The sequence below is a fragment of the Melozone crissalis genome, unplaced genomic scaffold (genome assembly GCF_028551555.1).
Source record: "Melozone crissalis strain CALT ecotype California unplaced genomic scaffold, PUWL_Pcris_2 ptg000004l_1, whole genome shotgun sequence".
Lineage (NCBI taxonomy): Eukaryota > Metazoa > Chordata > Aves > Passeriformes > Passerellidae > Melozone > Melozone crissalis.
Window position 1 is genome coordinate 31,535,456 of NW_026535782.1, and position 27,918 is coordinate 31,563,373.

Sequence of the window (27,918 nt, forward strand, 5' to 3'; positions counted from 1 at the left end):
ATCACCTGCCCCACTGTTCATGACTGAACAAAATTACTTTAAAAATTCACTACATCAAGTAACTCAGCTCAAAAGTTGTATTCTTTATACTATCTAATTATATTTTAGATATTTTATATTAGCTTCTGAACCATTGTTGATTTACTTTCAGGACACCATGGCAAGATGACCATAGCAAATTAAAAACTTATTTACACTTATTTTGGTATTTTGAACGTGTTCAATTATTGTGCTTGAATCAAAATGCTATTAATATGTAGCAGTCACAAACTGAACAGTACTCAAATTCTCAAACAGGATAAGACAACTAAACCATCATACTTTGAAAATTTTGAAAATTTAAGATGAAGATTTATCTATGACAATTATAATCTCTTTTACAGTTATAATCTCATACAGCAATTTTAGCAGTTTCCACGGGTTAGAAAATTTTATCTTGCAAGGAATTTGCCCTGCAGTTCTCCGAAGAGCAGTCCAGAAATTCTGCAAAGTTATAATAAGCCAAAAACCAAATCTCAAATGCAATAAGTGGCATATGTTCATGTACCTTATGTGACATAAATCCTGTTAATTATGAAATGGCAACCCGTGGGATCTGGGAGTACATTCACTGCAAGAGAAGTATTCTCCTTTCATTAATGAAACTTTTTTCCTTAAGATATGAATAACTAAACCTCATAGAAAGTAAGTCTGAAGAACAATTTTTTTCTACAAATTTACTTGATATTTGACATTTCTGGAAAGACAAGTGATATTGCAGTTACAATTTGTCTCTCACCACTAAACCAATGCTGTGATTGACAATTATGTTTGCATGTACTTTGATCTATGCACATTAACTTCCCTCTTAGTTCTTTGATGAACTCTTTTCACCAAGTGCTTTAATTCTAATCATCATTCAGCTTTGCTTTAAATTTTTCCTGTATTCATATATAGAGCTGGTTGGCATTTAAAATTTCCAACTTACTAAAAACATCAACATTTTAGTTTTCCTTAGTAAGATCAGAATTTTTAAAAAGCTTTTGTAAAGACATAAATAAAATTTTAAAAACTCAGTTTAAAATCTGGTGTATTTTGAATTTTGAAGCATACTTTAGAAGTTTACCAAGGGATTTTAACTGACATTTTGTCACTTTTATGCCTTGCTATTATTTTATGATATATCCATTATATAGGTACGTTACATACAGCAATCACTTTGAAAGACCTAATTCAAGAAATACCTGATATAACATTCCTCAGTTTTTTAAGGAGGGCTTTTATCAACAGTTATGGTAATAATTCCCCTTCTCTCCCCCACAAAAATAGCTTGAACAAGAATGTGAAAATATACTGTGTCAGTAGAAGGAAAAGGCATTCTGTAGATGGTTATTCCAATTCACTTTCTGAATGAGTGAAAGGAGCAGGAACCTCCCCTTCTCCTGAGAAGTTTCCTATGGAATAAGCTGGAAGGACAGAACTGCAGCATCTTCTCTATCATCAGTTTTATGAGTAATGTCCATGTTTGATTGTTTTTCTTGTTCGTTCTCTTGCTGAATTTTTTTAATCTGGTTGAAATTTTTTGTTTCGTGGTATTTAGGAGCTTCTAGTTGTGGATGCTGTCCATCAATTTCAACACCTTGCAATTAATAAATCAATTACAATGTTGTTGCTTTATAATAATTACAATCTTTTGTAAATAAACTATTAGTTGAATGTTTGAAACAATGAAATCGAATGGATCTCTGCTAATTATTACCTGAAGCACTACAGGAGAACTTTTCAGAAAAGCATACTCAAAAAAAAAGTTTAAAAATAGACATTCTTAACTATCATATCCCTATACTACCCCAAATGGCCAAAAATGAAAGAAATAGTGTCAAATTAGTTGGGGTGGTGGAAAAGAAAGTACTGGAAGTAATCTGAATCAATGAGGAAATCTTTAAAGAACGAATGATAAAAAACACTTTATAACTGGTCAAAACATTCTAGCAGAGAAAAAAAAAATATACATGGTGCCTAGATCTATCTTAGAAGTTAATCATCCAGATGAAGTCTTCAACAAATTTTAGGATGCTGTTTATCAAAAGTGGTCATGAAAAAGCTATACATGGACACACTCCTTAAGTTCAATTAGTTCTCAGGAAAGAATCTAAGACCAATGGCTACTTTTTCTCGCAAAAAGAAATGTGACAAGCAGCTCACATGCTTCAATGCTTTGAGGGTTTTTTGCTAACTGGTTTACCCAACATAAATAGTCCATCTGTTCCTATCACATTTACTTATTGAGACTTCAATGCTGCAGAAGTGGCATCATCACAAAATTCCCCCCTCATCTTTCCTGCCTTCTACAGACGTGGCAGGTGCACACAGCTGCAGTGTGTGCTCACTGCTGCACACACTGGGAGGCCTCTGGCCTCTGCTCCTGCCCCTTTCCACAGCTTTCTCAGCCACACGAGAAATCTGGATGGCATTGGACTGAAAGGATCAAGAGAAGCGTAAGACATCTTTCCTTGTGCTAGGTAAGAGCAAACAAAGGTTTATGAGCAATGACATCTCTACCAGCAATGCAGCACTTGTACCCCTCCTCTCATGGGAAGAATGAGGGAAAGAGCAACAGCAAGAGGATGCCTGTTGTGGGTTTTTGTTAACTAGGATTTTTTTTTGCTTTTTTTTTCTGTTACATCAGCATATCACCACACTAGATAAGTAACTGATATTGCATAAAAAAACATGGTTATTACTATGGGTTTTAAATATACTCTTCCTTCACAAAGAAAGCCTTTACACTCACTCAAATATAGTCAAACAAGATAGGAGGAGAAACAAAAAGAATGGAATAATCATCAAGTAAGTCTGATGACAATGATGGTACTAACTATAACAGATATAACACTGCATAGACAGGGATGAGGGGATAATAGGGATTAAACAAGAAATATCTGGGGGGAGAAGTAAAATTTTAATTTCTTAAGGTCTGTGGAAAAGGAGGAGAAAAATAAATGTTCCCTAGCACTGAAAAGAATGAAAAAGGAAAATAACATTGCTGGAACATTATTTTCTTTCTTTCAAGATCCAAAAAGCACAGCAGTAAGACAATCTGCTGTTCACATAGGAGTGTCAGCAGGGAGAAGGACTGCAAATTGGAGCATTACAAATAACCATAAATCCCCCCTATATTGCTGCTGGTCTCTACATGAGATAATAAAAGGGAAAGCAGCTGCAGACTAGGTTACTAGAAAAAAACAAGAAGAAAAGGAACAAAGTGTAAAAGGAACACCATGAGAAATTGTAAATTAAGGCTAATCTGGAATACTTTAGTCTTTGTTAATCTAAATCTTACTGCCATTTCAATTAAACAGTAGCAAAATAACACTGGAGGCAAACTAACTGGAGTTACACATAAGGTAAAATAATTAAAAAACCCAAAGGACCAGTAGGGACACCAGTTTACAGAAGTTTGCAAAAGAAATGGTGAAATTGTCCCAAGTTATACAGCAAAGTTCTTTTCCATTTTATTCTGTAGAAAGAACTTATGTTCAACTAAGTACGTGGTGAAATGTACATGAAAACCTAATTTTTAAAAAGGAAATCCCAAGAACAGTAAAAAAGCATCTCCAGGTGATCTTTCCTCTCCAGCTGTAAAACATCTGACACAAAATATTTGGTCTAAATACTATCCACGAGTAATTACTTACATATTTTGTGCTAGACTTTAACCTCAGAGAGTGGTGAGGAGGAAACCAATAAGATCTCATGAGGTTATTTGTGAACAACCTGCAGCAGAGAAATTAATGTGACAGAACTCCTCATTTGTGTCTCTTAGTTTTGGTTGTACAAGCACAGGTGATTCACAGGATGTCCATATGCACAAGCATTTCCATGTCAGAGAACTAAATTAAATTCTGTCTAACCATAAGGTACCTTTGATAATTGAAAGTAATCTAAAAATTTAGAATTCTGGTCTCAGAACTCCTAGAACAAGTATTTTTATGGTGTAAACTTTGGGGTTTTGTTTGTATGTGTATTCTCCCTTTTTATTTGTGATTTTGATTATTTAAACCCTAAAATAGTCCTCACATGGAAATCTGGAAAATTTTGTCCTAACTCCTGAGAGAAAAGAAGATTTTTTTTTTTTATTTTTAGCTTTGTATTGATGGAGATGCTCCTTTCAGCTTAGAAAAGCCAGTCATGAAGGCCACATCATCAAGGAAGAGACAAAAATACAGTTTACTTCACAAGTCAAATAAACTTCTCTGAATTCTATAGCATAGGAATATAAAACAGTAAGTAAAGTAACAACCAAGTTAAATAATACAGGTCATTTACTTTTATGAAAGCAAGGGTAAAAATCAATGCTGCAAACAGTAAGACTTACTGATGCTGTTTGAGATGTAAGAATAAATAACCAGAATAATAAGAGGATGCTTTTTACTATAGTATAGAGTTCTTCCACGCCATTCCATTCAAATGCCTCATGCAAAACATTCAAAGAAACTGATACTAATAGAGACACCTTGTTATGCAATAGACCAAAACCAAAGGAAAACTAAACAAGCATGATCATCATCCATGTAACCAGCACACAAACCAGAGTGTGTAAAGCTATGCCAAAACCAGTAGCATCAAACCTAAGCTGTCATAGTCATTTCTAAGTGGTTGATTGCCTCTGTACTTAAAAGTCATTCTACTTCTCTAGGTTGTTTCACACATTTTGGTCTGTGCCAGGCAGTAATCTGATCATTAGAGGTCTCCTCTTCAATTACTCTGAATTGTCTCCAACCTCTAATTAGCTATCAATTACAATATTCTCTCAACTGAAATTTTTCTTCCCTACCCCACTACTGGTGTAAAAACAGCTACCTTCTCTAGCACTTTCCTCTCTAAACATCCTCACTTTAGTGATCTTTCTACTTAGCCATCAAAAGACTCCTAGTTTTGTTACTAATATAAAGATCTAGAATGTCTGTTTCCTGATCAGCTTTCAGCTCTTATTCATCTTTCTGATGCCTGTGATCATCTGTCCCACTTTAGTTCTTTTGCAAAATAAGGGATGGGAGGGAGGGTGTTCACTTGATGGGTGGGCATTTTTTCTTCTTGTTGCTGGTCCTTTCCAAAATGCCTGCGTGTTTCTCTTTTACAGTATTAGCAGACTTTCTCAGCTCTCAAAGACAGAAATCAGTTACTGCTCCTTTATTTTGAGGGCTATCTAGCTGTTCCAACCAAACTACACACACAAAATCAATTCTCATTTGCTTTGACTAGCATCTTTTTTCTTAGTAGCCTCCCCATTCTACTATTAGAAATTATCTCCTGGCAACTCCTTGCAATAAATCAGCCAGCAAAGGTCAGTCAGCCTTGCTTACAGCTATCACAGGACATGAAATGTGAAATTCCCCCTTTAAGGATGCGTTTTAACAGACTTAACATGTAGCATATAGGAGTTTCTACTAGGTAAAAAGGAAAAGAAACTTGTATGAATGCAAGGGACACTAATATATAGGAAACAATCAAAGAACTGCTTTCTTGACAAAGACCTGATAAGTCTAGTGATTATCATTTAAACTATGCATAAGTAACACAGTTCTGTATGCTACAGTGTGGGGCACTAAGTATTCATAGTCATGCAGCCAAACTAAACTATTGAGCAGAACAGTACTTACAAAACACTTGCCTAGACTCTTTCTGAAAGAACACTGCATACTGTCCTTAGATTCATGAAGGCTTCCAATCCCAGCTGCAACTTCTATCCATGTTTCCTTTCACCCAATACTCCTCACCTCCCCAGGTGTGTCAAGCCATCAACATTCATTAAGTCTCCCTCAGCACATGATTCTTTAATTAGCTTTATCAATATTAATCCAGAAAGATATAATTTAAAAAACAGAAAGATATCCACACTTATTGTAAATAAACTCATCATCTGCTAATCAAATGTATTTTGTATTATTTCTCTAATGTAGAAAGTAAAGGCTTTGGGACAAGAATCACAGCTCCCAATAATTGTTATACATCACATTTATACATAAGTCCTTCCTTCACTCCTTTCTCTGCCATTTCACTGTGCTGTCAGTTGAAAGATTTTTTTATTTATTCATCCAAAACAAAGGTGTGTATGTGATATAAACTTTTTTCAGTAAAAGCTGAAACTGGAAATTTTCTGCAGATTTCTATTAATCATACAAAAACATGCAACTGAAAATTCAAAAATAATCAAGTCCAAAACCCAGAACAGATTCTGATGATTATTCTGAAAGACATTTGCTACTTTTATAAATAGTATTTAGATTTGCACTCTGAACATTTTAGCTCACTGTGTTTGCCTTGGCAAAACACCTTTTACTCCTACAGAATACAATGCTTACAATTTTTTGTCAATGTTTCCACAGATTTTTAATTCATAATTTACTGATTTAATTTTGAACATTTGATTTAATTATTGTAATATGTTAGTGTTATGAGTAAGAAGAAAAAACTATGATTCTTAAATAAGCTCAATGTGACAGCCAGAGGTTTTTTATAAAGCAAAATAGACCCAGCTCTTTAGCTCTTGCAAAAAGTAAGTATATAAGGCTCTGAATTCTTCATAAAATGCAGCATCTGATCTTCATGGCACCAGAAATATCAGGCTGTTTCACCTCTCCTGGTATATGTATCTGCTTCCTTTTGTATCTGGTATTGTTTTGAAGGGAATTACCTGTTGGTAAAACTGCCCTTACTATAGGCAGGACCAGTGTGCTTCCAAGGACAAACACTCTGATTTACACTTCACTTAAATACTTAGCTACTGTGCTAAGGATTGTGTGTAACAGAAATCCATGCTGAACTGGATTTCTCAAGCAGGAAACTTTTATATACATCCATGGCATCTTTGAGGATACAAATAGTAATTTCTCAGGCTAATTAATCTCTGATAAAACTCCACTGAAATAAAAAGAATTATTGCAATTTTTTTAATATTTGAATTATAATATGTGGAACCTAATTTAGGAATATTCTCCATTATGAGAGGGAAACAAGCAAAATACAATTACAGCTGAAAGGGATACTGTAATGGTGGACATTTAAGGTGTACAACTTCAGAAGATCTCCTCTTTTTCAAAACAACTTTAATGCTTCTTAATTTGCAAATGATCCTTTCTAAAAACACTTTTACTGAATAATTCAACTTTCATGGTTCTTGAGGAAGCTGAAATAAATATCAGTAGGAAATAATGAACTTATGTGAAAAAAAGCTCCTTATTCACAGTATCTTATTTTTGGCTGTACAGTCCCACCACTGCAGCATCCCTAGTTGCTTCCCTAAATTTCCCACTGGGCACCTTATTCATTGGGAACTCTCTCTTTCCTGGCTTTTGCCTTTGGGGAAATCAGGCAATTGTCCTTAGAGATTCAGTGAAGGATCTGGGTGGCAGCAAGCCAGATCTAAGTAGGAGAATATCTGATAACAGAAATGGTTGCATCTTAATTCCCACAGCAGGTGATCTTTTCCAGGTGTTCTTTGAAACAATTTTTCAAAGTCCTTTAAAGCTCTTTGTGCAAGTTGGCCTCTTTGCAATTTCTATATTTTCTAGCTTTTAAGTTTCTCCTTCCTAAATAATAAGGAATTGATGATGGCGACCAATGTAAATGCAGAAAGGTAGAGAGCAGCTAGTGCAGAGGATGTGAATTAGAGTGCACTGGTTGATCTGGTGTCAATACAGACTCCTCATAACTCCCTACACAGTAGGCTTTCATTACCATAAGGAGCAAAAGCCTTTATTTCAGCTTAACCCAACCAACCTAAATTGTTTTTATTAGGAAGCACAGATGTTTTCTGCACATAATATTCTAGAAACATTCAATTAAAAAAATGATGATAATGATATGTTATGTTGGATTTCATTCCTCTCATGAGTGTTGAAATATGCAGATTTCTTAAGGATGGATAGTCTTATTCCTACTTCTGCTTGTAAGCAGTGAACCCAGTGGCTCAAATCAGAAGACATGGCTTGCAAAGAAAGTGGGAAATCAGAGATTTTTCAACAGTGTAGTTGGATTTAAAAGCACAACTGAGAGGGGTGAACACTGTTTATCAAAATTTCACAGATGTGTCTGTAAATAAGATTTTGCAGAAAGGGAAGTGTAGCTGAACAGCATTTGTTTACTGTGTGTTTCTCAACCATATATATTAATCAAAGGAAAAACACATAAACTGCAAAATGTGTAAAATTAATGCCTGCACTGTGAGTGCTCCATTGTAAACTGGATTGACTACAAAATAAGTAATGATGACAGCTATTTTTTTTGAGTATGATTTATGCCACTGTTCATCATATGGCGTTACACAAAAATGCACAATTAGAGATCCAAGCAGCAGCTCTACTGATTTCAGCTGTCTGCCAAATGTTATGTTACGCTATCATTTTAATTTATTAATTCTGAAGCAAGAGAGGAAGATGCTCAATTTGGTTTTTATCAATGTGGAAATCTAAGGCTAAGGAGAAAACCTTTCTTACTAAATCAGCGTCTACATTTTGTTGTCTCTCAGCATTTAGCAGCAAATACTTGGCCTGAATTCCACATACCTATTTCCTACTGAATGAGTCCTAAGTAACTTCTCTCTATACGAGCATGGGCAGAAATTGGAAGAATATCTATAACAGCACAGAGCAAAATTACTTTTTCTAGTTTTTGTGTCTCTGTTACCCCCTTAGGGTCTTTCTTTTTTCAGGAATGTTTGCATACACAGCCTTTCACGTATACATGCCAGTACACCTTGCTATTCTCTATCTAGCATACAAAGGATCACTCAGCAGCATATAGTACTCATAATTGTAGCATAATGCAAAAAATTCCAAGAAAAGTTAGTTATAAGCTATGGATCTAACTCAATACCCTATCAAAGAGCAAGGACTTGTCAATTTGCATTTGTTTTCCATTTAAACAAGCTCATTTTTTTCATTTTGGTTTCAGTAGGCAGACAATACTCTAAATGGACATCCCATAAAATATTCACATTACTAAAATCTAAAGCCTGATTATTTATCATATGGATTGTTAGATTTAATGACAACTAACATTTTTTATACCTTTTCATGCACCTTTTGCCCTGGCTCCATTCCTTCAATATGCTCTGACTCAGCAGACCCTTCCCCAGCTGCCATTTTCCTTTGAATGTGTGCATTTTGTTCACGCAAAGCTACAATCTGCAAAAGAAAGAAAATAAGTGGTAAATATACATAAGAAACCAGAAAAACACTGAGCAGGCAATTTTAAAAGTCTATTAACAATTCAATCCTATGCTGGCCATTCGTAGTATTTGCAAAATTAGGTCATTATATGCAGAGGGGCTTAAAACCCAAACATACTAATGATATCTTAAGGCCATTAAGGATACAAAGGAACAAATGACATGACAGTCAACACTCTTATCTTCTATCCTGCTTTTGTGGTAGGACACTATTTTTTAGCTTGAAAGATGAAACAGCAGTTAGCCATTGATTTTTTTTAACACTGTGAGAACAAGACTTACTCTTTTATATAGAATTCAATGAATGCCAAACTTGTGCTACAGGAAAACAGTACCAAGGGCTATGAATCAAACCCAGGTGGTGTAAAATAAAGTGTTAGTTTTCTGTCGGCCTGCCATCTGTTCAAAACAGCAACATACATTTTACGTGGTTTTTGTCAAGAAAAGCATGTACGTTAACACCCTCTACTACTCATTGACTCTTTTGGCACATATAAAAGTAGGTTTTATTGTATTTTAAGTATTTATTATTTATTGGTAATGCTACTAGAATTCCCATGCAGCTACTGGAAAATGTTTTCTCTCTGGCTTTGTAGCTTACTCTCAGGCAATATAGAAAGATTTAGGTCCTAATTATTTTTACATTGTATACTACAATAAGCTGGAAGATCTGGCTAATATGAACAATTAATTTTGTTAAATTGCACAGTTAGGTATCTCTGCTTTTATGAGCACAGTTAGGTATTGTTCTGCTTTTATGAGCACATACAGTAAATGGTTTACTTGATGTTTATTACATTATGTAATAAACACAATAGAACACTGTTAGGATGCCAGTTCTGGAAAGCTGGTGTAAGTTTAAAGGCTTCTGCCACTATATTTTGTCTGCATAGGTCCTGAGTCAGAAACACCCTAAAAGACTGTTCTGTCCTAGAATACAAAGGCATGGGGTAGGAGGGAGAATTTTAGGTAGTACCACCTGGTAACCACGTGCAGCAGCCAAGATTTCGTGCAACATTTATTAAATCAAATTAAGTTAAATTTAGTTCTAATTGACATAAAGATAAACTTACTTTGATGTGAATAATTTAATTTCAATTTGAAACTTTTTTTTTTAAATCCGTTTAAGTTATATTTAAGTGCTTATTTAAAAGACTATTTGAATCACTCTGACCAAAATTTGAGATGTAAGAGCACCACTTTAAACAAGTCTTCCTTAATATAAATGTTGAAAATTGCTGTAATATGAGATTCTGATGAGCAGGCTGATTCACCGCTCACTAAAAATTCCAAGTTACAGCCCCTGTAGAAGTCATATACTCCCCCTGATTTCGCTGCCAAGACCAAGACTTGAAGGCAACATTTAATCCAAGCAATTATAGGAAACTACAAAAATGGGAATTAAAACTGTCTGAGACAATCTGTGTCTTTGGGGGTTGTACAAATACACTGAACTTTAAAACACTTTGCTTAAATAAGAGAATTAGATCTGTCTCAAGTAACAGAAAAAGGACTGGTGTAATCTCATTAGCATAGTCTTGCTTTTTACACAATCAGTAATTCAATATTTGTGGTTTGTCTTTTGAATAGCTTCACTCGCTTATTTTCCTTTATGGTTCAAATAGTTCTCAAATCAAAACTACTAAAACTGTGGCTTCCACCAAACAAAGTTAGCCATCAATTAGTGCTAAAAGATACTTCCAGGTAGACTAAGTGAGATACTTCAACGGACATATTGTAAAAATTCTGATTGATGTAGAGCAAGTACGCATAATATTAAAAAGTGTAAAATCATAGGATATATTAACTGACAGGCATCAATATAGCTGGCTTTTTAATATGATAATCTTTTGTTGATCCATTAAAAAGCAGCCATCACTATGCCCTCATTTTGAATTATCACCTGTATCTACACAAATCCATAACAGCCCTTTAGCTGAATTAGAATACTCTTTAAACACTAGTGCAAAACATTGCAATTTTATAATGTATTTGAAAGAGCTTAATTTTTCTTAGCCTCCATGGGTCTTTAGGTACCACCACTTTCAAAGTAAGTAAATACATAAGAAAAAAATAAATTGTCCCTTTTAGATGACAGGCAAATAAAGTAATACAATATTGTGTATCATTATTTGGAGGGATTTTCTTGATTTTTCAATGCTTGGGAACAAACACTTTGCCAAAAATCCATCATTGTTAAATATTACGGTTTCAATGATTTTATTACTGTAACGAATGCACAGCAAATATTTACAGGAACAACAAAGAGTTTGAAGTCTGGCACATTGCAGAAGTTTCAGCTCTTGCATAGTCAGATAACAGATCTAAACTGTGAAGAACCACACAGCTAAATTGTTTTCATACTTGTTCTATTCTTGATTTAATGAATATATTAGGGCAAAATAAATGCTCCTAAGGAAGCATGGAAATTCTTCAGTGTCTTACAAACAAAGATAAATTTTTGCTTTTTACTTTGTTGAAGAAAAAGTTTTAATTGCTATCATAGTCCTTTTTATTACTTTTTACTGATTTAACTCTCAAAAATGTGCAATTTTTTTGCAAATGTGCTCATTTAATCAGTGAACCATTTGTGTAACCTTTTAAACAGGTTGCCAAAACATGAAAGACAGGTTGATGATCTGAGTGAAGACACAGATGACTAAATTTTTCCTAGATAGACTCCAAAACCTCTTATATTCTAATGATCTTTACAATAGCACACAGCAATAATAGCAGAGACCTAGGTAAGCAAATGATTTTTCAATGCAGGTAAAATTTTGTAATATTATTTCTGAGAAATGCCTGTCTGCTCTGCTGATGTTTTTATGTTTATGACATCCAACTAAAAATATCTAGGACAAAACATGTCCATAGAAAGCTTTCCAAGTGCCTCCACACTGTCTGACCTCTAATGTCAAATTCCTAATGGTTTCCATGCTATGCTCTTGGTTTTAGAAAGTAAAAGGATTCTTTAGGACGGCATCATAGCTGCTGAAAACATATCAAAATACCTCCCTCCCACTCCCATTCCCCAAGACAGATTAATAGAAAATAAATGTGCATAAATACCATTAATCTATTTAGGATTGTTGTACCCAAAATGGAACAATCAACACTGAAGTCCAAATTCCAAGGGAATAAAATACGATCAAATACATCACATTTTTGTCCTTATCAGCTTCTGCTTGTGGATCTCAAATGATTATATTCTATTTCTACAATCACAAACAATATTTTCCTATTTAGCACACTTGATCTGGACCACAGTAGCACCTTTCATTGTGACTCTAATCAAGAGCAAAATTTCAAGTTTTTCCCCAGTGGAGTCTAAAGAAAGTCTACATTTGGCTCTCTGCTTTCCTTGCCAAGCTTATTCAGCAGAACTGAAAAGTTCTTTTTTTTTTTTTTTTTCGATTGAGGAAAAATGAAGCAATCATTGTCAGTTTAAGAACAAAATGTAGAGTGTTACTTTTCTAGTTTTCTAGTTTTCTACTTTTCTGGACCTTTCTAACTTTTGTAGCTTAAGTCCATGAAAACACCCCCTAATCTAAAAATATTCCTTCAGCTTGTTCTCTTGTGACAGGCATATTGATCTTCAACATTCTTCTTGCTTTTGCATGTTGGTTTTATGACTCACAAGGCACATCAAAACCTTAAAGAATTTCTATTGATTTTGATTCTATCTTCCAGATGTCAAAGGTACTACAGAACAAATGGCACAGTTTCCAAAGCCCTACTCTGTCATAACAATTCTGAACATAAGCTTACACAAATTTCTGCCTTTCTGTCTCAACTAATAAATAATTTCAATGATCCTAAAGCCCAGCTTTTTGATTCTTAAATTTTGGTAAATATCTCCACTATAATATCCATATAAATTCCCTCTAAATTAGCAGAATTTGTGTCCACTATCTACAGACACCATTGAATCATGTTTTTATTAAATGAAGTTAGGATTCATCAATTCAGACTCAAGACTTGAACTCATCTTCATTTCCATAAATGGCCAAATCTACATATCATGCCTGTACATTTAATAGCATGTTAAGGGAATATTGATTTCAAATAATAAAATACAGCATAGAACAGAAGATGAACACATAAGCCAGTACTGATCTGCAGAAGTCCCTCATCAGACACAAAATGAGGCAGGAAAAGCACTACTCCACATGTTTACTTTGGATATATTGCAAATTAATTAATTTAAAATTATTTGATAGGTGTGAGATCAGAAACCATTTCTAAACATACAAAATCCTAAATGACCAGGTACCTCTGCTGCTAAAATTTGTTTGAATGGCCATTTTTTACCTCATTACAGATTCAGTCTTCAGGCAATTACGTGTTCTAGGAATACTTAATATACTTTTCTACACAGTGATAAGACAAAGCAGGATGCCCTTAAACTGAAGGAGAGCAGGTTTAGCTTAGATCTTAGGCAGAAATTCTTTACTTCTTGTAAGGTACTGGTGCCTCATCACTTTATGAACAGTTTGCCCAGAGAGACTGTGGCCTCTCCATCCCTGGAGGTGTCCAAGACCAGGCTGGATGAGGCTCTGAGTGACCTGGTGCAGTAGAAGGCATTCCTGCCGGTGGCAGGGGACTTGGAACTTTAGGGTCTCTTCCAACTCAAACCTTTCTATGATTCTGAGATTCTATAAAAGCAATGAAATTATTTTAAGCTTTTGAAAAGCTGTTTTTCCATAAACTTTTCCCACCTTAAACCACTGAGTTTGTTTATGTCATCTTCCAACATTGAAACAAATCTCAGTATGGTTCAGTATTGTGGTCAAATGAACTGCACAGGACTGAAGATTGGCTACATGTACAGCATTTCAGAGAGAGAGAACACAAGATGCTCCTCAGCGTATCATAAATAGGACATTCTGATTTCATGAACAAAACTCATAGATCCACACAAAGTCCTTGGAAACAGCAAACAAAAAGGAATGTCCATAAAGATTACTTTAGTTTTGAAATGCTTTAGTTTTTCCATTCAGAAATGCAGATTCTGAGCTTTACAACCAGGTATGTTTAAAAGGGCAAATAGAGAATTTGGGGTCTATTTTCACAATAGCTAGGAGTTAATATAACTATGGAACATACAGCATTGTAATCAACATTAGCTATACTTCAAGGGAACAAAATAAAAGAAAAAATTATTTTCAAACTGAAAAAAAATAAGTTTGGGAGGCAGGGAATGAAATCATCAGCCCTAACAATGCACTTTGGGCTCACTTTAGGGAAAAAAATAATTATTTATTTTCTTTAAATTTAGCACTTTGTCTTCTCCTCCATTCAATGACACAAACCAAAAAGAACCAGTCAATTTTTCAAGCTTTTTTTGGTGCTTTTTTAGCACGGAAAACCCTTTTAAATAAAACACTTTCAAACTAAAGACTGACAACCTCTCAGCTAGGTTTATTTTCTATTTGCCTGGAATTTCAGTGTATTTTATTGCTATTTAGGGGTGAACTTTCTAGAAACTATACACAATTGAGTATTTTAATACCTGTCCTGACATATCAAGAAAAATACTCCTTTATTAAAATAAAAACTTTGTGAGTTATGAGTAATACACATCTTCAACATATTTACATAATTAATTTTCCCTTTTTGAGATTTCTGATCTTTTATTAATATTGCTGTTTAGCTTTCATTGTTATGGAGAAATATTAATTATGGTGAAATCATCCTTATGAGGGAGCCTTGGAGATCAGAAAATAGTAGAAAGTTGGACAGTAATGAAAACAAATCTTGTATGTTTGTGGGTAGGTAGCACACTGAACTCCAGTCTTTAGTTACACATCTTTTACAGCTTAAGTCTTTATCTCCTATGCTCCAAATTCTGTCAAAGACAGCTAAAACCTCTTGCTTCTGCAGCTTCTGGCATGTCTTGGTTATTTTATTCTCACAATCTTGATGTTGGCATTGCTCTCTGCAATCCCGCTTGTATGGTGGAGAGCACTTTCAGACCCTGCTTTCATGTTGCTGAAGCACACATAATGAATGACAACATGCAAAAATTAATGCAAATGCTCTGAGTCTGCTGCAGATTGCTGATTTTAAATGGAAAACATGGAAATGCTAACCCCATGGCCCTGTACTGCTGATGGCCTGTGCTTGTGGTGAGTATTGACAAGATCCTGGCTATCAATTTTTTGATAGCCACAGTAAATAATTAACAGTAAAGAATCATTTTGTCTCGCAAACGTATATTACAAGTCAAATTCTTGCAATGAAACTGGTGTTGGTGGCAGGGGTGCTGCACTGGTGATAGCCCTGGGGCACTGCACAGCTGTGGCACTCAGCTGGCTGCAGCAGGGCACTGACCCACTGCAGCAGCTCCTGCACCATCACTGAGCTCTGACTGCATCTGAACTCGAAATGTCTGGGTCAGCAGGCATTTTTGTGCTTTGAAAGTAGTAATACAATAACATTTGAGGCTGGTAATAGGCAGTAGGGTTTGTTAGTCTCCTTTGCTTCATTAACAATTCTGGACAAAATTGTTCCTGTGTAAATACCTGTCTGGTGCTGTTACACCTACTCCAGAGCAGGCACCATTTATTTCGGTGGCAGCACTTGGAAAACAGAACAGGAGCAATTTAAAGCAATGGTGCAGGTGCTATTGTGAGGAAGAGTACCTGTCAGATTTTTCACAGATTACCAAGTGCATTTAAGTATGTTTTCTGTAGAAACCCTTATCGAAGTAAACAAAAATGTACTACTTTTAATTTGTCACAAAATTTGTACGAAATACAACGCAGAGAAAGAAATGTCTGTTACAGAGACTAGCACAACAGGAAAACAGTAACAAATATCAATTACATGGTTGAATTATATTGTGTATTTCACACCTGCTGACTAATTTCTCTTGCTTTTCTTTTTCTTCTTACCAAACTCAACAAAACACTAGCAAAACCCTTATTCTTTCATTATTACTCTAACAAAGACTAGTATTCAAAATCTCCAGAGTTCATTGGTAGGGTTTAATTTCCAGCTTGTCAGAGCTAAGGATGGATTTGGGAGAGACGCTATAATGTTTATTCTTTTCAAAAATATACAAGTTATTGAAACATGTATATGTAATATGCATGTATATATTTAATATTTATGTAAATATGTACACAGATATTTGTACCTCTTAGACTTTATGTAGTTGCTCTTAGTACATATAGTATTTAATTTAAAATAAAATTAATTTAAAATAACATTAACATTAATTTGAAATAAAATAAAACCCCTGTTTAATGTATATTATTCAGTCTGAAAAACACTGCTCAGTTTAAAAAAGAGTGTGTTTAGCTATTTGCACTGCAATCTGTTCTCCTCTTTTGGTTACACTAATATATGTCCCTATGAGTAAAACCAGTCTTCCCCAAATTAAATTTTTGTATTCTTTGTCTGCATGTTGTCACCTAGAGATTTGAGATTGTTTAGGTTTATTTTGACTGGACATGTCTGTTATGAAAACCACTATTCTGCATGTGTATCCAGTTTTATCACATTTTCCTATACAGTATATCTGTATTAAAATCACAATCTCTGCTACTGATTGTAGAAAACATGAAAATATACAACAGATAAATAGGATATGAGAAATACCCAGAAAGGAAATGAACCTTATCCTAGAACTACAATTAAACAATATCAAAGCCATGATCTGCCTGTACAAACTGAAGAAATCCCAACTTAAGTTTCATTCCCATTCTGTTGAAATTGAATCTCAGTAGAGTAACAATCTGTATTTCAAGTGTTAAAACCAAATGTACCCATTTAATTTTAGTCAACATCTCAATACATTTCAATAACATTCCTACTGATAGTAATTTTTTCCCCAGGTTCTTCCAGAGAAGATCAGGATATGGGCTCCTCTGATACAAATTTCATCTATTTTTTAATTACAAAGGAAATTCCTAGTATCTGGAATTTCTAAAACAATGTTTTTATCCTAGAATTATTGCAGAATGTAATCTAATATGACAGCCTTTTCTAATGCAGAGGAATGATACATATGTTTTCTTGTTTTTTACTTCTTTTTGTACGTAACCACATATTCTACATGTTTAAAGGGGTACAAATTTTTAATCGTAAATCACACTCTCCAGGTGCCAAGTTAAGCAAGCAGGTTCATTTTCTATGGATTGAACCAAGTCAAATCCTCTACAGCTCCTCTTATAATAATTTCACCTCTACACTGATGGTCCGCATTAGTATTAATGAAGATTATTTATCATTTACTAATGTTGACATTTCCTAATCAAACCAAATTTTTTACATTTTTGAATTCCAAGTAAAATTATTTCTATATTTATTTCTTTTACAGGTTGGCTCCTTGTTTGAAAGTCTTTCTAGTTAATCAAGTTATGGCTCTGCAGAATACCCTTAGAGCTGCAGGCACACTGTAGGTTGAGATGATTCAATAGGAAAACACAAATGATACATTTTCTGGTTCATATGTTAATGGGAATATTGATTAATAAATATGAACCTAGTGAAGCCTAAAGTTTATTTTATTTATTGACTCATGTCATCAATTTGAATATTTTATACAAATTCAGCATGTGAGGCCTATCCATACATTAAAAATTATTATGGAGAATAATAAGCATAAAAGATACTATGATCTTGTTATAATATTTAAAACCTGGTTTGAGAGTTAGTAGATGATCTTAACAAATCATCTAATATTTAACAAATTTACAGAAAATTGAATAATCATGCCAAAGAAGCACATTGAGCAAGTGTTGAAAACACTACATTATTCCAGCAGATTAAAAACAAAGGATAATGGATATGTGTTTTGAATTTTCATCAAGGTGGATCTGCAAAAAGATATTTAACAGTAAAGAATCATTTTATCTTGCAGTCCTATATTGCAAGTCTAATTCTTGCAATGAAACTATCTTCGTCTGCTTGAACGTCTCGTTTGACAAATGTCATACAAAAAATGTCAAATGACCCCAAAGCTGACACAGACAAAAAGCTGACCAGCTATGTTCTGAAACCTGAATTCATACCACCAGTGCAGGATAAAATAGCATCCATTTCAAAGTTTATGATTCTCAAAATAACAGATCAAAGAGAAATGATATATTCTTTCTGATGTCTCCTGAAAGGCACTCTGTGAATACTGTGAGCAAATTAAACATTAGACATTAAAATTTTCATGGATATACTTTGAACCTGTAATAGTGACCCCTACAAAGCATGTCAGGTGAGCACCCCTTTACCCAGGCACTATGTTCTTTGCTTTAGGAATTTGATAGGTTGAAAATAAGGCATTTGCTAACTAGACCTTATGAAATCAGCTCTCCTGAGAGTTGCATTCCATTGATTTGTTAAACTCCCTAAACAGATTGCCAAACAGATGACATTAAATCCAAACTGAAATTATCCTGGTGCCTAATCTCATGCTGACTATGAACAATCCTAAACTAACCATATACAAGTAACCTTCCAATTTCATTAATCTCCTGGAGTTTTCAGGTGTGTTGGCAAATGATTGGGAAATATGCTGAACCACACATCTGGCTTGTGTGATCCCTGTGTTCTCTCAGCTTGTGTTTCTTTGGCTGCCATGCCATTCCCCCTTTCCACCTTTGTTCTGCTTTGGGTGAGGAATGTGTGATAAATTAGAAATCCACAAAATCTGTACTGCAAACTCAGAGCTTTTGTATTTTGTAGTTCCCTAAAATAAAGTAGAGGAGATCTATTTATCAATCTCTGAGGCATCTTCTTCAGCTTCACAGAGCTTTGTCATATATTGATATATTTGTTTGCTGTTGTGCAAAAATGTCAAGTGTGCTCTGTGATCCCTCTTTACTGATTAATATGAAACACTGTACAGACCCCCAAAATAACTCAAATAACTCAACCTCATGAGATCCAGAAAACTGCCCATACCTGCAGATTTATTGCAGAGTGGTTGTGTTATTTGATGATGAATACTGTCCTGTGGTTATTTAGCTGCAGGACCTCATGGAGAGCACAGTCACCTCCTTCCTGCCTGCAGCCCCAGCCTCTCCTCCATTAGGAAACCAGGCATGCAGCTGGGCTGAGGGGACAGGTACCCAGCATTTAACTCCCAAGCATGGGGTACAGCACAGGGAGTGGGACAGGATTCAGACAGTGTACCAGGATTTGTGCAGGGTCTCAGAACAACGATTGTGCGACAGAATGTGCACCTGAACAGATGCCACTACAGCCATAACCTGTCAAAAATCCAGTTATGCAATTTAGCCAAGTACATCTATCAATACTTATGAACCTATTAACTTCTGTATTGAACCCTACTTCTTCTGCTGTAGAAACAACTAACCAGTTTATCCCAGCCAAACTAAACTCTATGCTTTGAGGAGCAAGAATATTCAGAGCATCAGATGAGCCTGAATCCTCTGAGATGCTTTACTGAGCTCCTATGGTAGTAAAAAGAGTAATTGTTGCTTGCCACATCTATTGCACAGGTCACTGTGTACCTGAGCTTTACAGTAATGCTGTCCAGTCAACAGCTGGAGGAGCCATGGACACCATGGGACAAATTTATGCTGTTAAGTGCTATGGAACAGGAACCATGTTTCAGTATTTTTTTTTCCCCACAAAATGGCATCCTGTTCCTTTACTGGAGCTCTGTTGGGAGTATTGTAATGCAGTAATAATCACAGTAAAAACATGCAATACAAGCACTTCAGTATGGAAGACTGAATATATTGCTACTAAATAAACGACTGTATATTTATATTTCTGCAGCAATCTAACTTGCAATTAAGATTTGGCCATAGATTTAATGCATAGAAAAAGACAATCTCCTCAGAGGCACAAGTCTGAAGACTTAGGCCACAAGTATTAAAAAAACGAGAATATAAAATTTAAACAGAAGAATACTATGAGTATTTGTAATAGAATTTGTAGTTAGATTTCTTATTTTTTCATTCCAGTAGTAGTACCTAATTTGTTCTCACAATGAGCAATCTATAAAACAAATGCTTTTAAAATACAGACAGACGAAATAATATACTGGATTAGGTTTATGCTCATTTTGACAAAGATGCTAATTTTATGGAAAATTTGTGCTTCAAGGTCTAAAGGAAATGGGGAATTTTTAATCTCCAGTCATCATTTATTCAGTAAAACAAGGCATTAAATCACCCAAGTTTCTAATCAAGGGGGACCAAGGTTTCATTATATCAAATATTTCTGTCAGACATAAAAATGAAGTAGATTTGAAGAGATTTGCAAAAAAATATTTCAAACATTGATCTCACTGTTCTTTTAATGTATATTTAAACAATTGCTGCATAGCTGCACAGCAGGTTTTGGGAGAAGAGTAAAGAATTAGGAAGTAGCAAGTCACAGCCTGACATTGCTTTTTTACCTTTTGCCATGCTCCCTTAAGCATTATTTTACTCAACTTAAATTTCTCTTTTCCTTTAATGCAAATAACAGCTTACAATAGTTAAAGAGCAAAGTCTGTACGCTCTTGTTGCTACACAGGGATGTGTCATAGCAAAACACTGAGAGGCTGCAAGCAATCTCAGAGTATTTTAAAATAAGCAGAACAAAACTCTACCCTTCAATGATAAATCTGGGACACTGGGATTTACTGTAGTCACAAATCTTTATATAAAAAATCCCACAAAGAATTTTACAAGTAAATAAAATGAAGAAGAACTAGTTAGCCACGACAGAAAGTTTTGAGAAAAAAAAAATCAAAATTGCAGTGGAGATCTTTAGTAGCCAGAATTTTTCATTTCAGTGCAAGGCTCTGAATCCTTCCTTAGCAGCAGTAAAACTGAAGCAGCTGAATACATTTATACTTGGGATCTTAGAATATTTAGAAAATAGAACCAGAAAAAACAAGTGTCTTTATGACACAAGATTCTAAAGAATATAAAAACATACAGAAAGAAATATATACAAGCAAGCAAACATTCAATATCAAATATTTTGTTAAAACTATTAATCACACTGTCTTTGTGAAGGAATAAAGCCTTCAGTCTTCAGCTACATATTTCCTTAAGTGCTTCATAAACATGTGAGCACAGACCACAAATCCCTTCTTACAAACTGGTATCTTCTAAAGAACACACAGGAGACATTCAACTTAGACAAAATGATAGTGCAAAGTGAGAACATGACATTGGTATTTTAGGATTTGTTTACAGGTGGCCACATGCTAAATGGAGAGGAAAGAGAACACAGCACTTCAGGATGGCTTTTGAAAACACCCTAAGACATTTGGGCAGCAGCACATTTCTGCTCTGCAAAACCATTTCAGTGAAGAAGACCAAATTAGGAGAACATATTTAATATATAATTTCTGCATTGCACACACTACACTGTGGTAAACTCATAAACAGCCTTAATTCACTAAGATTTTTGTAAAAATACCAAAAATACTAATATCTGCAAAATCATTATCCACTGTCATGGTAGAAAATGTATGTTCTTTTAGTAGCCAAAATCCGAAAACTTTTCTCTGTGGCAGAAGTTTATGGAAGTTGTACTAAGAAACCACTCTTGCAAACGCAGTAGTGAGCTTCACCTCAAATATGTCGATAGAAATTACTGTTCTTCAGTTGCTACCTGGAAAATGCATTGCATTTTAGACCTATTCTGCTCTATATTTTAGTGAAACACGAAATTAGTGAAAAAAGGTTATGGCAATGCAAAATCAATCCTGCTGCTCTCAGTATTCACAAAGGATTTTGGTGCTTTTTTTTGCCTCTGAGAACTCAGACTAGAATTAATTGAGGACATAAAACGAAATACTTACGGCAACTTAGCTGACTATTTCTTGTGCTTAGTTCTCTTCCACTTTGTAAAAAAATTAGGCAATGAAGGCTGTAGTGCTGCTGTATTAATTTTCAACCTCTTCAATTGCCATGCTACACATACTAATTGAAATGTGTAGAGAAATATATTAATGCTGTAAAGCATATATAAGAAATAATCACCAAAAAAATCATCATTTTGCATCATTGCCACATTTAAAACTTAAGGGCAACAATAACTTTCTGCAGAGGTAACATTTAATGAGATGGCTAAGGTTAAGGGCACATTAAAAAGCAATTATATATAGCATTTAAAGTTACATTTCAAATCAAGATTTTTAATTACGTGCAACTTTGCAGAAAATATATATTTTGCTACATTTACATAGACATTTAAAGTTCAGAGCACAAAGAATATCTTTTCAGAGTCAGACCTCTGCAAATCTATAGCTTATAAAGAAATAAAAAAATAACATGTCGAAGAGAGTTCAGAAAGCAGTTGCAAGCTTGCAGTTGCACCATTCTGAGAAAGTATGGTGCTATGAAAGAAGGTATTCTAGAGAAATGGTGTTTCAGATTCTTCGCAAGGAAATGTATGCCTCAAGTCACCAGAAACAGATATAAGTCATCAGCCAGGCCTTCAGGAAAAAAAAAAAGTCCCTGATTTCCACCCAATTTCATCCAAAGTTTTGATAGCAATAATTTCTAAATTGTGGATTGATGAAGTGTTATATAAATCGTATGTTCAAGAAATGCACATCTATTTTTCCTGGGAAACTATTCCTTTTACAACACTTTTACTCCAAAAATCACTTTGAAATGTAATTACACAGAAAGCCTAAGGCTGCCAAGAAACCCCTGTAAAAACTGCCTTAACCTAACTGGAAATGAAAAATCTAGAAATATGATTTCATAGAAATATGTTTTCATATGCAACCAAGGGTAAAAGGACAAGCCACATTTAGCTAAGACTTCACTTTGAAATGCATATACATATTAACTAGTACAGAATATTTCATTAGCAGTAGCAATACCATAGTCATGTCTGCAGCATCCCTCATAGTCAGAACCAAAGCTGTTCTCAGCTGTAACAGTTTTACTGCATTTTTTACTGTGTTCTTGATTTACCCTGAAGAGCAGAAGTCTGGCAATTAGCATGGTATTTGGAAGTTCTTTCATGAATAAGTGGATATTTTCTGCTGTCTCTGGTATGGAACATAAAGAATCAGAAATTTCAAACCATCCTCTCTTTTCAATCATGTAAATAATTTATGAATGCTTTCATAAATGCTGAAAAATTAGCATTGGGGTACCCTAATGAATAAACTGACCCATTGTCAGGAAGAAACCCATTGCCTAAACAGGAGAATGTATGCAGTTACATGAAGCAGTGAACTATGATCCAAAACACCTACAAGATCTCTGAGAGCTCCAGGAGTTAAATTTAGCCTCAAACTCAAGGAACTTTTTGTAGAAGCAATTGTAACAATAAGGCTTTAAAATGAAGCCTTAGTGTTTTAAAATATAATCTATGTGTCAGTTGACAGAGGCAGTATAATGTTATTTGGCATTTGGAAATATCATTGGAAATTGGAACAAATGCTGAGGAAAAGCATATGGTAGTACAGTGATATATATACAGTAAAATCAGTAGTTTCTGCAATTTTATATTTTACAGTCCCAACGTTTTCTGGGTTCCTAAAGTTCCATTTATTCCTTTGAGGTAATGAATGTAAGTAAAGCTTTCTTTTTCATGCCATGGTTTCTACTAATGAGGAGAGATGGAAAAGCCAGCATACTAACTGGAAACAAAACAGGGGTTTGAAATGCCACCTATCATAAGATTCTTATTAGCACATAAAGATGTTGCAAGGGATGAATTATTGTTTAAAATTAACAGGAGAAAATTTATGGGCAAAGGAAGCACAGACATTAAAAAAAAATTCCAGTATTGTATTAATTATGTATAATGCTTGATTTTACAAAAAAGCCTTGGAAAAAAGCTTTAAAGGTTGTTCTGGGTTTTTTTTAACTATTTGTTGAAGGCTCAGGGAAACAGGGAGATCTGTTAATGGAAATGGCAACAGTTGTCATTTAACACTGCACATTGCTGCAGAAATGGATTCAAAAGTGTCACTATGGGTCATGGTCTATAATCTAAGAAGTCTTGAGCTGTGGAAGCTGCTAGCACTTGGGTTCCTGGGAATATATGGCACTAATGGCTAACCTTGGTGTGTTGTTTGCATGTGTGTAGTTTAGCATACTTTTAAAAAGATTCACATTTGTAATGATAATAGGAGTATCTCTAAAGCTGAAGAACAATAGTAGTTATCTTGTCAGTATTTTCAACATTGAAGTTAATTCTCATTAAGATCATGAATGACAAAATTGTGAAGATAAATTCACTTCTCTTGCCAATGAGACTCATTCTTTTCAAATTAGTGTGTAAAAAGGAAGCTGGTTAGCAGATCATTGTTCAATTTTGCAAATATTCATACCTTCACTGAAAAACTTCACATTTCTCTTGAAAAATATTCACAGAAGAACACTATTATACCACTGAACTTTGTTATTGGATGTCCCACTTGTATCTTGTCTAATATCTAACTGCAAATTATAACCCTCAGCAATATACCTATTTGGAGAGATCATAGGTTATATGGAAGAAGATGAGAACCAGCATAATTTTAAAAGCACTAAGGGGTAAGAATATGTAGCTATGCTTAACAGTAATTTTATTTAAAAACAGAAGGGAAATTTATCCAAAAAAATGTCAACAGTATCTTCTATTCAACTTGTCTAAAACAGATAATGATCAGGACGTGTCCAGTTGTGAACTAGGAATGGCTTTGAGTGTAAGCAGAAATGAAAAAAAAAAAAAGCAGGACGAACATGGAATTTTATTACTGCAGTTATCTTGCCCCTGTCTGCACAAAAACTCACTAACAGCAATTCAGTTTGCTGCTATGTACAATGGCCCCCTCCACAATCACTAACCAGCTGCAGCAAAGTAAAATATATAGTCAAATAACCTCTTCCCCCAGGAAAACATATATTCAAAGAATTTTAAATCCATTCCTTAATAAAATATAAGCTTTAATAAAATATAAGCTCATAAGATGAAAACCCTTCTCTATTCCCCTTGTGTAACTACATGTAAACATTAGCTACATAAACTGAGTTCCCCTACAGGTCCAATGCCCACCCCAACTTCTCTGGGGTTTAGAGTTCAAGGTGTGTTACAATTGCCTATCCAATATTAAGTGCTTTGCAAGACTGTTAGCAACTAGAGCTGAAATCAGCTTTGCCAGTTACAGACGACTTCACTCCCTTTGTTATGTATGTAATATGCCACAAAGGCTGTTAAATGAGAGCTTAGTTACCACCCAATGACAGAGAACTGCAGTTGTTCTCTCCCAGTTTTGGGGCTATGTTAATTAAAGACATTTTCAATAAGCACTCAGGACCGTCTGCAGTTTCTCACCGTTGCTACATCAGAACCACAACCACAAGCTTTCAAGAAGAGGAAATAGATTTAACATATACATTTCTGCTACTTTTTATCTGCTACTTGTCATATACCTAAACATAATTTGTTAAGTCAGGGAACCAATTTATTGTCATCATTTCATGTTTAGATACAGTCCTGAATACTCTCAGAATAAGTATGAGAAAATGGATAGGGAAGAAAATACTAATTCTCCTGGGAAAACAGACACCAAGACAGGACTACAGAAATAACTGAAAACCATATATTCAATTCCCCTGGAAACTCAGCCCACTTATTTTCATATATAGTACAGTAAATTTTTAAAGTGTTTTATTGCCTGTGTATTCACTGTGGAATTTAGCATAAAACTAGACTTAAATACTGCAGTGCTCCAATTAATTTTGTCTTACTCAAATAACTAATTGTGAGAAAATGATCTGAACTCTTGTTTAAATACATAACTGTTTGAAAATAATCTACTTGTTCTCTTCTACATCTCTTCCCATCTCACTCTTTTTTCATTATTTTTTAATTGAATGTCAGCTTTAACAGTCCCTCATAGCAAACTGGAATAACAATATTCAGATTGTGTTAGTGGTCATGTTATGCTTGACTGATTCAGTGTCCTTCTAAATGTCTTCAGTGGCAGGAAGACACAAACATTGTTCAACATTTCTAAGGATTTGGGGCAGGAAAAGCCATAGAAGTCCTATTTCAATGTAATTTCATTGTGCATGCTTTTATTCCTTACTGTTAAAAAGTTTCATTAAATTTTAAAAATTCCAAATAGCCAGGCAATTCTCTAAAGACCAGGTCCTATGCCCAGTGAAGTGAACTTGGATTTAATTGGATGATGAGCAGGAGGGATTGGAGGAGTGAGATGCATCTCAGTTGGCTTGACTGACCAAAGGGACTGCTTCATATTTAATAAATGCTAGTGAAAGTAACAGAATACACAACATGGTAACTATATTATTTGAACACAACTTTTCTGGATCCTTCTGAAACAAGAATCTTAATTTTTAACAGATAAAGTGCAGTTACTTTAGAGAGAAAAGGGATGAATCAAAATATCATATTAATAGGTTTATAGTTTATCATACTTTATAAAAAAGAAGTACTAATATCTTAATTGAAGATCCTGCTTTTAAGAAGTAACTTTAAGAAACTACCTTATCCAGTTTAAATTAGTTAAAAAATCCTTTAGGAGTCTCTATCACACATTATTCTGAATTATGAGTGTTCCACTTTTCAAGAACTGTTAGGCAGCATTTGAGTTTGTCTGTGGCTTCTTTCAGTTTCTGTCTTAATCCTGAATAAAATGACACCATAAAATGGCCATAACCTAAAATAGTTTTAATTTCACTTGCTTATCTGGGTCATTTTTAACAGTGTTAAAAGGACATGTCAGGCGGGTTCAGAACATGAGGGGAATGGTAAAGTCACCAGAAGACTCCATTTTTTATATTATCTGGCCTCAAAATCATCTCTCTAGGGTGAAAACTTTCTCTGTGTGTGTAGTATACAGCTGTTCAATACAAACAGGTTTTGCTGTTCACCCTTTCAAACAAAAGAGAACAGTCTTCACCTATTGTCCAAGTTCACAACAGTTACATGGCACCAGAGCACACCATGATACACTGCAGTTAAAAGGGAAGAGACAAAGCTACATTTCACAGTCATCCATAATCCTCCCTTAATACTTCAATGTTAACATTTATATAATGAGTATATATACATGTGTGTGTGTTTTACTTAATTTTATAGTGAAATGGAAATTCAGGTTATTGAATTCTTTATAGTATCTGACATTTTTGTTGGTTCACGCCTTTTTCACGTCCAATAAGAAATTTGGGAATCTGTTACTAGCGCTTGGATTTTGGCTTGCTCACAAGGGAAGAGGAGGAGGAAATAAATCAGTAAACAGAAGGTTGTATTAATCTTACAACCACCTTAAACAAGCCTCACTGAGAAGATTACTCACAATGTAATTTTTCTTTAGCTTTGTTTCATTTTGGTTCTGTTTGTTTGTATTATTGTGGGTTTTTTCTAACAGTTTTGAAGGAAGTGACAGGGAACACATGGGACAGAGTATTAGAAATTTGATCTCAAAAGGGGAGAAAGTGTTTTATGTTACCTCCTGGTTAGCAGCAGCTAGTTCTTCTTCCAGTGCAGAGACTCTTTCTAAAGAAACCCTCAGTCGTTCCCTTACCTAGAAGAAAAATCAAAATATGTGCAGTAACATAATTTCTATTAGTCTTTAAAGATTATATAATCTGCCATATGCTCTACTGTATGCCCTGCCACTCCATTTGCAGGCATGTGTGTTGCACCCTTTCATGAGACATACTGTGTAGTAAACATTTAAACCTAACTACAGGAAAACTTAACCCATTAAAATAGGTGTCAAACTTTAAATGCCACACTGCTGTTCCACAGTCTGC

At 34.6% G+C, this 27,918-nt stretch overlaps 1 protein-coding gene across 10 annotated transcripts in view; it reads right to left on the reverse strand.

Moving 5' to 3' along the window:
- PPFIA2 (PTPRF interacting protein alpha 2) overlaps positions 1–27,918 on the reverse strand; it is a 289,129-nt gene that overhangs the window by 67,469 nt on the left and 193,742 nt on the right. For 8 of the 10 annotated variants that reach the window (XM_054279165.1, XM_054279101.1, XM_054279090.1 and 5 more), the window contains 2 exons: positions 27,612–27,686; positions 9,051–9,167 (listed from right to left, as the gene is read on the reverse strand). In XM_054279165.1, the coding sequence (XP_054135140.1) occupies positions 9,051–9,167; positions 27,612–27,686 (192 nt within the window). The remainder of the gene's footprint in view (positions 1–9,050; positions 9,168–27,611; positions 27,687–27,918) is intronic. The other 2 variants (XM_054279145.1, XM_054279120.1) reach the window with 1 other exon arrangement.